The sequence below is a fragment of the Helicoverpa zea genome, chromosome 13, assembly GCF_022581195.2.
Source record: "Helicoverpa zea isolate HzStark_Cry1AcR chromosome 13, ilHelZeax1.1, whole genome shotgun sequence".
NCBI lineage: Eukaryota > Metazoa > Arthropoda > Insecta > Lepidoptera > Noctuidae > Helicoverpa > Helicoverpa zea.
In genome coordinates this window covers 8,267,493-8,283,966 of record NC_061464.1, presented here as the reverse complement: position 1 = coordinate 8,283,966, position 16,474 = coordinate 8,267,493, and the positions used below count along the sequence as shown (strand labels likewise).

At 37.4% G+C, this 16,474-nt stretch overlaps 1 protein-coding gene across 2 annotated transcripts in view; it reads left to right on the top strand.

Annotated features, from left to right (window-relative positions):
* The window catches only part of LOC124635501 (carbonic anhydrase-related protein 10), a 118,673-nt gene extending 109,077 nt beyond the window's left edge, over window positions 1–9,596 (top strand). The window contains exons 10-12 of one of the 2 annotated variants that reach the window (XM_047171361.1): window positions 5,677–5,722; window positions 6,723–6,831; window positions 7,660–9,596. In XM_047171361.1, coding sequence (XP_047027317.1) covers window positions 5,677–5,722; window positions 6,723–6,831; window positions 7,660–7,705 — 201 coding nt within the window. In that variant the 3' untranslated portion in view covers window positions 7,706–9,596. The remainder of the gene's footprint in view (window positions 1–5,676; window positions 5,723–6,722; window positions 6,832–7,659) is intronic. The other variant, XM_047171362.1, reaches the window with a different exon arrangement.
* The last annotated feature ends 6,878 nt before the right edge of the window (window positions 9,597–16,474 follow it).

The window sequence follows — 16,474 nt, the reverse complement described above, 5'->3', positions numbered from 1 at the left end:
TCTTTTACACTGACGGATTTTTCGAGCGACAATGCATGATACGGGAAAACAATCGACAACAACCGGATTAAAAATGACTTGAAATAACGCTATAATATTTTTATAATTTTTTTGATTGCAATTAGTTAGTAGTTTGTAATATTTACAATAAAATTGAAAACTATTTATTTAACTAAATATTAACAAACTAAAAATCTACAAACTAAAATAAAAATAAGAAAAAAGGCATAAAAAAAAACTTATTTTAGTTCGGAATGTTTTGTGCGCGTAGGCTCGGTTTCTAATGTAAAATTTTAATTGTTTTTGAGTGGAGGGAAACTAATCTTTTTTGCCATTACATGTGACAATAATTTTGCCTGAAGTTTATTGCGCCACTTCTTCTTCCCAGCAAGAACATAGGAAGTGGTGAAGAGTGGGTGTTTTGGGAGCAGTCTTTTGCAAATTCCTAACGTTTAAAAAGTGCTGTTTTGCAACCTTTGAGTAAATGATTCTTGATTTTGTATAAATATTATAAATCTGAAGAGTTTGTTTGTTTGTTTGGACGCGCTAATCTCAGGAACTACTGGTCCGATTTGAAAATTTCTTTCAGTGTTAGATAGCCCATTTATCGAGGAAGGCTATAGGCTACTTTTTATCCCGGTAAAGGAAGTAGTTCCCACGGGATGCGGGTGGAACCGTTAAATATTTTGGTTGTATGAAATATGTATGGCCTTTTGAAGAACAGAAGAAAATAACAGTAAAAAGAAAAAGATAACAGTAACACATGAAAATAATTTATACACATATGTAGGTCCTTACACTAGAGATAAAGACAATAAAAGGTACCGTATAACGGTGTAACACTAAAATATTTGCGAATTGCGATATTTCTGATTCTCACAAAGGGCCGTAGGTGCGATAAAAAGGCGGTTATCACAAAGTTAGCAAATAACCGTGATATAAACAGGGTTTGAACTTGTACGTTGTATCACAAAACTAACGGTTATGAGTACGAATGTGACAAGCCTTAGGATCATCCTCCGAACCTTTTTTCCCAACCATGTTGGGGTAGGCCTCTAGTCTAACCGGATTCAGCTGAGTACCAGTGCTTTACAAGGAGCGACTGCCTCTCTGACGTCCTCAACCCAGTTACCCTGGCAACCCGATACCCCTTGGTTCGACTGGTGTCAGACTTTCTGGCTTCTGACTACCCGTAACTCAAACTCAAACTCAAACTCAAAATTTTTTATTTCAAATAGGCCTATGAAAGCTCTTTCGAAACGTCAAAGTTAGGTGCACGGTTCCAAAGAGTTGGTCTCATGGAGAAGAACCGGCAAGAAACTCCATGGACACTCTTTTTAAAAGAAAATAAAAATAATTACAAACATACAGTTTTCTATCTAGTCCTGAGAATGTTATACAATCCAAATTGAGCTAAAAATGTATTAATAAATTATACAAAATAATTTTAGTGCAATCGTTACTCGAAAAATAATTTATACAATTCAAAGTAAAAATATATTGGGTAACCAAGTTATTATATAATGCAATTTGGGGTCTTGCTGGCTTGGGCTTGGCTGGTCTGGGCGGAGGCACTCCCGTGTCCCGGTCGCCGGGGAAGCCACATGTGCAGAGAAAAAGAAAAAACAATATTAATTTAACGCCAGGCATCACTGTCATTAATGTAATCCTGAATTTTATAATACGCCTTTTTAATCAAAATGTTTTTAACTACATTCTTAAACTTTTTATCAGTGAGATCAAGGATACATTTAGGTAGCTTGTTATAAAAACGTACACAATTCCCTAAGAACGACTTATTTGTTTTTGTTAGCCTAAACTTGGGAACCACTAATTTATGTTTGTTACGTGTATTTATCTGGTGAATGTCACTTTTAACTGTGAATTTATGGATGTTTTTGCGAACAAACATAATATTTTCAAAAATATACAAGGAAGGTAAAGTAAGTAGGTATATTAATTTCCTTAAAGAATTCTCTAAGAGATTCGCGAGAGCCCCTGCCATAGATCGCTCGGATCGCCCTTTTTTGCAAAACAAAAATTGATTGGACATCAGCCGCTGCCCCCCATAGCAAAATGCCATATGACATCACGCAATGGAAATAGGCGAAGTATACAAGCCTGGCCGTAGCTACATCGGTCAGTTGTCTGATTTTTCTGACTGCAAAAGCAGCAGAAGCAAGTCGCCTTGATAGGGAGGATATATGGGGACCCCATTGCAATTTACTGTCAATGGTAATGCCCAGAAATACTGTACTGTTAATTAACTCTAATTTGCTCTTATCGAGCATTATATTTGTTTCAACCGCAGTGACGTTAGGCAAACAGAACTTAAGACATTTAGTCTTGGAAGCGTTTAATAATAAATTGTTGGCTGCGAACCATTTGGAGAGAATTTCTAGGCTTTCATTAATGTGACTAACATTGGGGTTCTTACGCTTAACTTTAAAGACAAGGGAAGTGTCGTCCGCAAACAAAATAACATCCGAAATATCAGACAACACAAATGGAAGGTCATTTATATAAACTAGGAACAGAAATGGACCCAGTATAGAGCCTTGAGGCACGCCCATTTTTACAACTGTCCCCGAAGATGTTGAGCCGCAGACATCCACTTTTTGCTGTCTGTTGGATAAATAAGACCGGACAAGTTCAAGAGATTTTCCACGAATGCCGTAGTGTCTCAGCTTAGAAATGAGTGTATCGTGGTCCACACAATCAAACGCCTTGGAGAGATCACAGAAAATACCGACGGCATCCTGCGAACTCTCCCAGGCTTCCAAAATCTGAGTGACTAACCGCGCACTTGCGTCCATAGTGGACCTACCCTTTGTAAAGCCGAATTGACGGTCGTGCAGTATATCGTTTAAGTTGAAATGGTTTAACATCTGATCAAGCATGATCCTTTCGAATATTTTACTTAGAGCCGGGAGAATAGAAATGGGTCTGTAGTTTGACGGATTTTTCTTACAACCTGACTTAAATATTGGAATGACCTTACTGTGTTTCATCAAATCAGGAAAGGTGCCTTCATCTATACATGAGTTAAAGATTTGACTGAGTATTGGTGCAATATTGTCAATCACGGAGCTCAGGGCTTTAACAGAGATGCCCCATAAGTCTTCCGTTTTTTTTAAATTAAGGTTTTTAAAAGCTTTTTTTACTGTATTAAAAGTTATGTAATGGAATCCGAAATCCGGTACTTCTTTAGTAAAATTTTGTTTTAGTAATGACTCTGCAAGTGTAGAGGACGAGTTAAGTGATTTAGTAACCTCTACTGGTACATTAGAGAAAAAATTATCAAACGCGTTAGCAACCTGCACATTATCCGACACAGTTGCATCATTAATCGTTAACGATAGTTCGGTATCCCGGACTTTAATTTGACCCGTTTCCGCATTTATTATTTTCCAAACGGTTTTTATTTTATTATCCGATTTAGTTATTCTGTCACTAATTGATTTAGACTTTGCAAGAATACATACACTTTTGAATACCTTAGAGTAGTTCCGTACATGATCATGAAAAGATTTATCAGATGTCATTGATTTTTCTCGGTACAGGTTATACAATACATCTCTGCTTATCCTAATCCCTTTTGTACACCATTCGTTGAATTTTAATTTATTGTCGATTTTTAGTTTCTTAACGACTGCCAAGGATGTTCAATGACATCAAGGACCTACAGTTTAACGTGCCATCCGAAATACAGTCAATGGTGTCTGAGATATACTTAGAAAGTACATACAAACTTAGAAAAGTTGCATTGGTACTTGCCTGACCTGGGATCGAACCCGCGCCCTCATACCTGAGAGGTTGGTCCTTTACCCACTAGGCCACCAAGATATCTTTGTGACAAGCTTTAGCAATACTGCTAAAATATGAATTATTTGGCCAGCCAGAAAAATAACGATAGCCAGAAAGTCTGACAACCAATCTTACCAAAGGGTATTTGGTTACTCAAGTCAAAATAGTTGAAGGCTTGTGATTGTGATTGTTTGCCATGTTAAGGGCTTGTATTCTGCTGCAAGTTGTTAGTGGTTACGACTTGAAGTTGCCTTAATAGACTGGGGACTCTTTATTACCAAATTACAAAACTATACCTTTTCATCAGTTTACGCACGGGCCATTTCTCTTATAAAGAAGGAATGACCTTTGATCACTACGCTTGTTCACGATAAGATTTTTCCTTCATGTTTACTCAATCATTGGTGTCCAAAATATTTATACACAAAAGTTGATAGTTTCATGTAATTATGAAAAGTTTTATTGAAATGTCGCTATATTAATATTCATACTCTGAGGTTGATACTTAGTTCGCAGATAAGACTTCGTGGCTCAGTGAGTAATGTTCCCGTGTTTAGTGATGCGAATACCGGGATTCCTAGTTGGGTGGTGATTATTTTCGGTGTATTACACTAGCGTTGTGCTACATTACGGGATGATAATGATTTTATTCAATGTATTTTTATGTAAAACGTATTATTGTATTTCTAACTTGCTTGAATGACGCCAGTCAGATAGGGAATATCTTTAAAAGATGTGGAATCAGCCGGTACACGGCCATGACATAAAAATATCTCGTTTTCCATGTTCTAGACTAGCTTGGACGCATCTCTCTGGCTTCAAGCAAAATTTATATTAATTTAACTAATAGAATTAATAGAAACAGGAGTTATTTTTCATATCTAGAATAAGTAACTAATTTATTTACATAAAGTTGAATTTTTTTGTTTTAATTTATCAAATCATTTCATACTAAATTATGGTTAGCAAAAACCCATTGACACTAGTAGTAGTTGACACTATTTTCATACAAAAAGACACACTATTGTACTTACTTAACGAATAAGACAATATAATTTAAGTTTAATAGGACTTGCTAGACTACAGACTTAAATAGAACCAAATTGCATGGCCAGTAATAAATCTTGAACAAATCCCGGACTTACACGACGCTTGTCCGACTTCACAGAGAAATAATTTACGTTTGGGCACCATTTATACATCACCATTATACAATCAAGTAGCTAAGTACACAGTACAAGAAAAACGGGAAACTTTAAATTAGAAAAAAACAGATTTTCTACATTATAAATAAAAAGGCTATTTCATTTTTTTGCAAAAATAAAATAGCTACAAGGCTGTACAAGAAAAAAAGGAAACTTTAAATTGGAAAACATCTTTTTCTACACACCTAAGGCTATTTAAATTTTTCAGTCAGAACAAATTTTTGATAAAATAGACTTTTAACTTCATATAAGTAATCTTGAAAACATGGTTTACATGGGCTTTGTAAAGGTAAACTGAAGCCTTAACTTTGTTGGACCTTATCACTATAAGCACCTTTCATTAGGCATATATATAGGAATTATTGACACATTACACATTACTTGCAAAAGCATCGAAACCTACGCTTTAGGAAACTTAAAACTGTTCATAAACTTAAAAAATATAAAAAGATACGTGATATGAAAAGAACGTAAAATCTAAATGAAAATAAAAACTCGTAGAAACATGTATATAATTAATTTTGTAAAAGTCATGTTATGTTTTTTCTTAAAACACAGTCATTCAAAAAAAGATGTAAACTTGTTTAGCTGCGATACTGTTGTCTAGTTTGTAACAAAACAAATTAATATTTCTCGTTCATTTATTTAAATGTTTTTGTTTCAGGGTTCAAACAACTGTCCAGACATGTACCGGAATATGCACTATACAGGTATTTTTTTAATCCAACATTAATTTATTACTATTCATCTTTTTAAATAAATGCATCGTGTCTGAATGAAGCATGGTAAATGTGAACGAGGCACGAAGTGATTCCATGTTTCGTATTAAACGATTTTCAATCATCAGTTAACTTCTATCGGAGCTTATACAGCGGTTTGACATATTTTCTTTCTATAGAAAAGCTGTCAAAACGTCAAACATATTCTTCGGTTGAGAATTGGCAACTCGACATGTGTAGTTTTATGCCTCACATTGAGTCATGCTTATAGTTATTAATTTGTGAAAGTTATTTAATACGAAATATACATTTTTAACTGAATGCAAGCAAATAGTGCTTGCACATTTTTGAAAAATCACTTTGTACAAATATTTCAGCACGTTATCACCGCAGCAGGCGATCCAAAAAGAGTGTTGCATGTAAAAGGCACGCTAGACAAAAGAAATGTCACAGAAATAGGTATTGACTGATGTTAGCTTGTAGATATTTATGTGAAAGTATGGTAGCAAGCTTCTTGTTCGATGCATTTTAGCTATAAGTACTCAATTTGAGTAGGCACTTATCAAAAGGTAAAATCTTGATAGGAAATTTTTCACAAATACGAACGAAACCAATTTTAAACGATTAGTCAAAATATTAACTAATTCTTTTTATTACATTGGTCTTTAATTGAAAAATATGTCAAGATTGTTTATCTATTTCAGTGAATACTCAAATGGAGTATGGTTATATAAATAGCTGAAATTAGTAGTTTTATGATACCTGTCACTGCTATTGTCGATGTCCAAAGTGGAAACTGGAATGAAAAATACAAATATTCTGTTAGTCTTTATTCATTGATATCTTGTAATTGTAAATATCAGAAATAATGCTTTTATTACGAAATTATGTTGGTAACGTTGATTTTTTTAAATTTGTTGTATGTATTTATTGTGTAATGCTGCATGTTTGTTTTTTTAATTTATTGTTTTCTTTACTTTTATTTATTTAGCCGTAGAATCGTCAGATGATCTCATATCTGTGTCTGCGTCTGACCCAACATTGAAAATGACTTCAATTGAACCTCCTACAAATGAAGAAACTAATTCAACTACTACCAGGTAACGTTATTTAGAAAATAAGAACTCACAGAAATTATTACGATCAATTAAATCATACTGAAAAACATATTATTACAAGTGTCAAGTGCAAGTAAAGTGTTACTAAATGTTCCTCTAAATAAAAAATAACTGTACTGAGGAACAAAAACTTACAAGTTAGATTATTTCACAGTCCCAGAGGGTCACATTAACAATGATTTTGTTGTAACTTATGTCGAGTTCTTGCCGAAAGGCTCGTTTATTAATACTTGACACCTTTCTGGTAATCATGACATCCCGCTGTGATTGCAGCGTGAGACAGTGTCAGACTCTTACTGACTAAAACCCACCATGTTCATTCTGGAACCCATTATGTACTAGGGCCGCGGTAACTCTGTCAAACAATCCCGCAGCCTTGGTGACTTGATGTTGAAAAATTATTTAAAGGTGGGTACAGACTATGTAACATAACATGTTATACGACATTGCTATATAACATGTTTCAGATAATGTGGATACTGAATGCTAACATGTATTATAACATGTTATTATAACATGTTTTATAACTATTTATTGTCGACATTGTGGATAGCAGTGATGAACGATAAACGACAATGGTTATATAACATTGTTATATTGCAATGTTATTCTAATGTGTCTGTACACATTATATTATTACATTATGTTATTGTTTTATGTTGCAATATTGAATTACAAGGTTACAAAATGTGGACGTGTTATAAAACACATGTTATATAACATGTTACATAGTCTGTACTCACCTTAAGAAATCTTTTTAAGACTTTGTCCTTTATAAGATTCTTTATTAATTCTTATAATATTTCACAGCAACCCAGTGGCCCAAGGAACACAACTTGCGGTACAGAAGCGTTGATGACCTCGCTCTCGCTCATAATTAAAATATGTATATGTCCTTTTGTTCATTTATTACCTAGATATTAATATTTACTAAAATCGTAAACTTCATTATATGAGTTGAACTATAAACATTCTGATAATTTGGTTATTGTTTACCTAAAAACATTTTTGGTTTCGTAAGTTTCTATGTAATTTCAATTATGTAGGTATGATTATAAGAAAAAAAATTATACTTAATTAAGAATTGTATAACTTTAAATACCATACCAAAAAACTATTTTATTCGATTGTAAATATAAGAAAATATATAAACTTTAGCATGTAGTCTATGAAAAAAATACTTACAAAGTTCCACAGGTAACGTAATCGTACAGTAGACTATTGTAATCGTCGTGTAGACTATATTATTATTGTCAATCATTGCTTATGTAAATAATTAAAAAATACGTCGCCTATATTAAGCACAGCTGATTTTTCATTTGAGGATTTTATAGTTGAAATTTTTAATAAACTTAGATAATTCTCGCTATAAGAAACTCCGTGCAATTACGCCTCAAAACGAGGCGACCGACTTTTGGCGAGGCAGCCGTGACGCCTTGTCTGCTTAAATGATATAACAACTAACCTAACCTAACTGTACTAATCGAACGGACTTTTATCAATTAGAATTTACTATATAATATATTGTAACCAAAAGGCACGGTAAAAAATAAAATTCTTGCTATATAGGGTGGTTGGTAATTAGTTACCGATGCTTGAATACGTGATTCTACTTATGATCACAAATAACTTTCGAAACTTTTTTTATTCTCATTGAGAGAAGGCGCAAAGGTTTCAGTTTCAGACAGCTGTTTTGCTATTCTGATTAAACTAATGAGTAGAAAAAAATTCTGTTGTGAAATTTGGTTTCTCATGAGTAGAGTCACGTGCTTAAAAGTATCGGTCATTAATTACCAGTTACCCTGTATAAAGAAAATTATTACACAACTTCGTCTACATACATTGCCTCCCATCCTCATCCTCCGAGCCTTTTTCCCAACTATGTTGGGGTCGGCTTATAGGGCACATACATTGCCTATCACGTCTAATATGGCAAAACACAAGCATGTATGAAAACGAATTAATTCATTATAAAAATAAAATGTAATTAGACCTTATAAAAAATAATTATAAATCGTCAATTGTGTAGACAATATTTCCAAACAAACAAACGGTATAATCTTTAAGCAATATACATTAAACCAAGCTTTGAATCTTATATATCTTTCACCTTGTACTATGTAAAGTATATAGCTGTTATGTAGACTTATAAATGTATATAGGAATGTATATAATATAAAAATATGATTTCAATAATATATTAAAGTGAAGTATCATAATTCGTCCACACTATTAAGTGTATTTATGGCAAAAATATGACTGTAAGGCTTCTAATATAATATGTAGGTTATGCCACATAAAGTAAACAAACAAAATATAAAAATTATATTATTTGGTAGAAAGTCGAGTTGTAAAAAACATAGTTTCAAATGAATTACGAAAATAAAAATTTTGCTTAGCAGGCTTTCCTTTATATATATATTTGCTTTACATATAAAATAATACATAAACAAAAAATGCTTAACACTAGATTGGTATACATATAAAATTAGGCCGTAGATAAATATATTATGTAGACATTGGCAAATTAGAATTAAAAAGAAAAAAACTATTTATATCAAAACTCCGGTAAAAAAAGCTAAAATTAGGCTAAAACAAAAGGTGTGTTTTTGTTAACGTTTTTGGTAAAAATATATAAATTACTATACGATTACTGTAAGTGACTGTAATGTACCTATGGAATTAAATGTAGTAGTTTAGACGCCTGTGTTGTCATTATGAGTTAAATAATAAAACGTTTATCAGAATTATATGTTTTATTTCTTTCCAACTAGCTTCCGCCCGCAGTTTCACCCTCGTCTCGAGATAACTGCTTCCCGTTGCGCTGGTGACAAAATGTCATTCTGTGTTCTATACCATTATGCCGAGTCTAAGCTATCTCCTCTCAAATTTTCAGCTAGAGTTGTAAGTAGTGTGAGTAACACGCTGTTGATTTTCATTCGTACCAAATTCAAGGAGGTTGACATAAAATACGTAATTAATCAATTGGATTTACGGTATAAAGGAAATAGCTGATATGTGCTGATTTTTTGTTCTTGTAATATAATATTATTTCAAAGTTAACCCAATTTTATGAATGAAATTTGAGAATGATCGTTGCGTATGCTTGCTTCCAGTCTAACCGGATTCAGCTGAGTACCAGTGCTTTACAAGAAGCGACTGCCTATCTGACCTCCTCAACCCAGTTACCCGGGCAACCCGATACACCTTGGTTAGACTGGTGTCAGACTTACTGGTTTCTGACTACCCGTAGCGACTGACAGCCGGGACCTACAGTTTAACGTGCCATCCAAAACACAATCAATGGTGTCTAAGATATACTTAGAAAGTACATACAAACTTAGAAAACTTGCATTGGTACATGCCTGACCTGGGATCGAACCCGCGCCCTCATACTTTAGAGGCTGATCCTTTACCCACTAGGCCACCACGACTTGGTGTAACTCTTATATGGTGTTCTAATTTTCGCACATTTTTATTACATTTATTTTGTTTGAAAAAAATATTTTCTGTTTTATTTTTACTTATTATTTTTTTTCTTTGTGCTAATCGACATATATATTTTAACCAGTTTATAAACGTATTTAATTTGATGCGATTAGGTACAAAACACCCGATGTACAGATTATAATGTCAGAACACCTTTTCACACACGGTCGGTTAGCCCCATGGTAAGTTATTAATTAACTTGTGTTATGGGTGCTAACACAACTGATAAATTACATTTAGCTACATATTTATAAATACATATTGTAACACCCAGACCACGGCCAACAAGCATGCTCATCACACAAATGTCGACCGAACCGGGAATCGAACCCGGGACCTCAGGTTCGGCAGTCCGGATTAGCCAAGTGCAAACAAGCAAATATACATAAACTCCGTCTTCATACGACTATATCAGGCAGTAGATTAGCCATGAAACATTCAGGGAGGAAACGCCACCGATACATATGTCTGCACGACGGATGCGTCCGCTGTCTGACCCCCCTTCCTCCGGAACTGGCCCCCGACTACGCCGTAGCGCTACGGCTACGGCTACGACGTAGCGCTACGCGTTATCGTAGTAATGTTGCTACGGTTATTATTTATTAGGTTGTATTGTCGGTTTTTGTGGTTTTCTTTTGAGGAATGAAATGCTGAATAAATGAATCACAGAAACGACTGTCTACTCAATATTTGGTAATTGAAATCTTTATAGTACGATTTTGCTTCAAATTTGGCAGTAGTAGGTTTCTGAAAAAAAAAATTTTTTAACATTTGATGTCAACAATTTTGACCCTAAAAAAGTCGCAAGAGATGTATATCAAATTCTAATACACATCATCATCATCATCATCTCAGCCATAGGACGTCCACTGCTGAACATAGGCCTCCCCCTTTGATCTCCACAGATACCTGTTGGAAGCGACCTGCATCCAGCGTCTTCCGGCGACCTTTATAAGGTCGTCTGTCCACCTCGTTGGTGGACGTCCTACGCTGCGCTTGCTAGTCCGTGGTCTCCACTCCAGCACTTTTCGGCCCCATCTGCCATCTGCTCTGCGAGCAATATGGCCTGCCCATTGCCACTTCAACTTGCTAATCCGGTGGGCTATATCGGTCACTTTGGTTCGTCTACGGATCTCCTCGTTTCGGATTCGATCACGTAGAGAAACACCGAGCATAGCCCTCTCCATAGCTCGTTGAGCGACTTTGAGCTTTGAGATGAGGCCGATAGTGAGAGACCACGTTTCGGTGCCGTAAGTCATCACTGGTAACACACATTGGTTGAAGACTTTCGTCTTGAGGCACTGAGGTATGTCGGACGAAAAGACATTGCGTAGTTTCCCGAACGCTGCCCAGCCGAGTTGGATTCGGCGGTTGACCTCTTTCTCGAAGTTGGACCTACCTAATTGGACTACTTGTCCTAGGTAGATATATGAGTCAACAACTTCGAGTACCGAGCTTCCAACAGAGACTGGGGTGGGCTGAACATGGACATTTGACATAATTTTCGTCTTGTCCATGTTCATTTTCAGGCCCACCCGTTGTGAAACTCGGTCGAGGCCCTCGAGCATCATACTGAGTTCCTCCATCGACTTTGCCATGACTACGATGTCGTCGGCAAACCGAAGGTGAGTGATGTATTCGCCGTTGATGTTGATGCCAAGTCCTTGCCATTCCAGGAGCTTGAAGGCGTCTTCCATTGCGGCAGTAAACAGTTTCGGGGAGATTACGTCCCCCTGTCTTACGCCTCTTCTCAATGGAATCGGCTTCGTGCTATGCTCCTGTACTCGGACCGACATGGTGGCGTTATTATACAAACACTTCAACACCTCGATGTACCGATAGTCAATATGGCATCGTTGGAGTGACTCAAGTACCGCCCATGTTTCCACCGAATCAAAGGCTTTCTCATAGTCCACAAACGCTAAGCATAATGGCAAGTTATACTCCTCGGTCTTCTGTATAACTTGCCGCAGCGTATGGATGTGGTCTATGGTACTAAAGCCTCTTCGGAAACCGGCTTGTTCGGGAGGCTGGAAGTCATCAAGCCTGTGCTCGAGACGGTTCGTGATAACCCTTGAAAACAGCTTATAAACATGGCTTAGAAGTGTGATGGGTCTGTAGTTCTTCAATAGGCTGTTGTCACCTTTTTTGAAGAACAACACCACCACACCCCTGCTCCATGCTTCAGGCGTTTTGCCCTCGGACAGGACGCAGTTAAAGAGCTTCTGGAGGACTTTAAGTGCCGGTGTTCCACCCGCTCTCAGAAGCTCTGAAGTGATTCCGTCCTCACCCGGCGCCTTGTTGTTCTTAAGCTGCTTCAGGGCCATCCTAATCTCGTACAGACTGATGTCCGGGATATCTTCGGTATAATGTCGGGACAGCTTGGCTCTTGGATCTCCTGCCAAGCTGTCAACGGACTTTGCGACCGAAGTGTATAACTGTCCATAGAACCTCTCGATCTCGCCTAAAACCTCTGCCTTGGTCGACGCTATGCTGCCATCCTCCCGTTTCAGCTTAGTCATCTGGCTTTGCCCAATAGACTTGTCCTTTGCGAACACTTTGGAGCCTTGGTTTCGCTGTATGGTCTCTTTAACACGATTCGTATTAAAGAGACGCAGATCGTGTCGCAAGGATTTGGATATTCGTCTATTGAGCTGCCTATATGACTTCGCATCATGGGAAGACTGCAACTGTAGCAAGCGTCGTTCAGCCATGAGGTTTAAGGTTTGCTCGGTTAGTTTTTGAGGCCTATTTTTACGGCAGGGTCTAAAAAACTTAGACCCTACCGTGCGGACAGTTTCCACTAGTCCGTCGTTGATCTCGTCCACTGACACTAAGTTCTCAAGGCAAGCAAAGCGATTAGAGAGCTCGAGTTGAAAGCTTTCCGGGTTTTGAATATGGGACCGAGTAGGTCGGAGCGTAGACTTCATCAGACTGGACCTTTCAAGTTTAACATTGATATTCAGTGAGGCTCTTACGATTCGGTGATCGCTTCCGGTTTTTACCCTGTTGATCACAGAGACATCACTGAATATCCGTCTCTTGTCGGTCATGAAGAAGTCTATCTCGTTTCTCGTGAAACCATCGGGACTCAACCAGGTCCATTTCCTGTGAGGCGGCTTCTGGAAGAAAGAGTTCATCATGAAGAGTTCCTCTTTCTCCAGAAAGTCAGCCAGCCTCTGTCCCCTATGGTTCCGTTGCCCATATCCAAATTGCCCCACTCTCAACTCATCACCGCTTTTCTTGCCCAACCTAGCGTTAAAATCCCCCATAACAACAGTGAAGTGGGTTTTGGAACTATGTATGGCCCTACTTACGTCCTCATACATAGTCTCCACCTCATCATCGGAGTGTGACGAGGTCGGTGCGTATACCTGAATGACCTTCAGCGAATATCTTTCGGATATTCTGAGTATTAGGTATATCACCCTGTTCGACACACTGTCGATGGTTGTTATGTTGCTTACGAGGGACTTGTGAACGAGAAACCCGACACCACCTTGGGACTTTTGGTCTCCCTCCCGGTAGTAGAGCAAGTTACCAGACTTCAGGGTTACGGTGTCCTCTCCCTCTCTACGGACTTCGCATAACCCCATAATGTCCCAATGTAACTTGCTCAACTCCTCTTCCAGCTCGCAGATCTTTTCGTCAGTCCTCAATGTGCGTATGTTGTGTGTTACCAGGGCCAGTCGTCGTGGGGGTGGGTAGCCGGATCTCTTCCGGAGATTCTTAGCACCCCCTGCTCCGCCGTTACCTTGACCGCTACCCGCGCCAGGGATAGCGGAGCTGCCGGGGACTGGGGGCCTGGTTTCTGTGCTTCTCATTGGGGGGTAATTGCCTTTAATCGCCACGCTTGGCAGGCGGGTTGGCGATCGCAGTGAGGGTATGCAGTACGCGGAGGACGCTGCTGCCCGACCTCCGGTTTGTCCCTTAGTCGCCTCTTACGACACCCACGGGATGATTTGGGGGGAGCGCAATTCTAAGCCGGCGTCCCACGGCAAAATACACAACAAAAACATTATTCACGATAAAAATACAGCTCCATACTTCAATCTCTATAACAACATCGTATTAACCTTAACTGAATTCAAAACCATAATCTAATCCCGTAACTTTTTATTAACTGAAAAGCAACAAAACAAGACATTAAAACTCGAACCTTGAATGCTAACAGATATTTTTAAACAACGTTACGCATTTTGAAAAGTTATTAATGTCGCTCGTAGCGGAAACTCCGCGGGCGGAAGTGGCCGGCGGCCATATTGTTGCGGTGAACTTCCGGCGCCGACGCCACTTGTCTCCAGCAAGTTAGCGTTACAGCACTTTAACATGTTTTTAAAGTTCTTTGATGTTCAAGCTTTGAATATATGATGATCTTTTTCCTAAGTACGGCGATATGCAAGATTTTTTAAATCTAATGTAGAAAATGGTATTAAATTATTATTCTTAAAATAGTTTATTATTCACAATTACAGCTTTTATTTTGAACATTTTTGAAAAAAATCTAACCTACCTTTTAATCGTACACAGTGGGTTCCAAACAAATCCTTTCAACATTTGAGTGATTAAATTTTAAAAAATCATTTATGCTAGATTAGTACAAGTTCGTTTATATAAATGTCGCAGGCATATGATAAAAACGGGGATTTGATCAATTCCCTAAGGGATTTGACTTTGTCATTTCACTGAACCAATTTAGGGATTTGTTCAATTCACTAGATTTGTTTAGGGAAAAGATAAAATCGTGTTGTTATTTTAACATCCTCCGTGATTTGATGAAATCCCTTAGGGAATTGATCAAATCCCCGTTTTTATCATATCCCTGTGACATAAATACTATTCATGTTATTTACAAATAAATATTTACATCAAAAAGCTAAAATAAGCTTATATATATATATAAACAACCTTTTTAAACTAACTTCCGAGTGTTTACATGATTTTATAAAAGCTTTCTTCGTCAGCTTTTACAAAAATGTATCTTTATTAAGTAAACAAATTGATTGAAGTATCCATAACAATCAATAGGATACTATGAATAATTTAATAGAACTTTAATCTCAAGTCAAAAAGTGGTCGTGGTCTAGTGGATAAAGAACCGACCTCTCAAGTATGAGGGCGCGGGTTCGATTCCAGGTCAGGCAAGTAACTGTTCTAAGTTTGTTTGTACTTTCTAAGTATATCTTGGACACCAATGACTGTGTTTCGGATGGCACGTTAAACTGTAGGTCCCAGCTGTCGTTACGGATAGTTAGAAGCCAGTAAGTCTGACACCAGGCTAACAAAGGGGTATTGGGTTGCCCGGGTAACTGGGTTGAGGAGGTCAGATAGGGCAGCCGCTCCTTGTAAAACACTGGTACACAGCTAAATCCCGTTAGCCTGGAAGCCGACCCCTACATAGTTGGGAAAAGGCTCAGGAGATAATGAGAACTTCAATCTGAATCACCACCCAACCATATTACTATTACTGTTACAGCCTTTTTATCGTCCCACTGCTGGGCATAGGCCTCCTCTCACACGGAGAAGGATTGAGCGTTAATCACCACGCTTGCTCAATGCGGGTTGGTGATTTCAGACTTTATAGTCCAGGTTTTCTCAAGATGTTTTCCTTCACCTTTTTACCAGCCATTGGTGTCCTTGAAGTAATTAGAAAGTACATACAAACTTAGAAAAGTTGCATTGGTACTTGCCTGAACTGGAATCGAACCCACGCCCTCATACTTGAGAGGTTAGCTCTTTACCCACTAGGCCACCACGACTCAAGCTAGTAAGCCCATAAAAACTTAAAAACAATATCACAATCACATCATGTACTCAAAACAAAAGGGTCGAAGGTAAAAGCTAACTTCGAATAGGGTAGCGTACAAAACAAGCGGTCATGCGCCAATTTATGAATGATGTCGTGTGGCAAGCTAAAAAGCTGTCTCGGTAATTTCATTGTGTCTTGCCGACGCGGAGAGGAGTGCTCGCTGTAGCGATACCAAAACAATATTTAGGTAAATACAAAAAGAGCTATTTGTTTTTTTTTTTCGTATTTAACAAGTATGATTGCTGTAATTTTGTTTTTTTTTTTGTTGTAAACTTTATTTACCTCAAAATCTGAACAGTGTACATTATATTTTAAAATAAGCTAGAT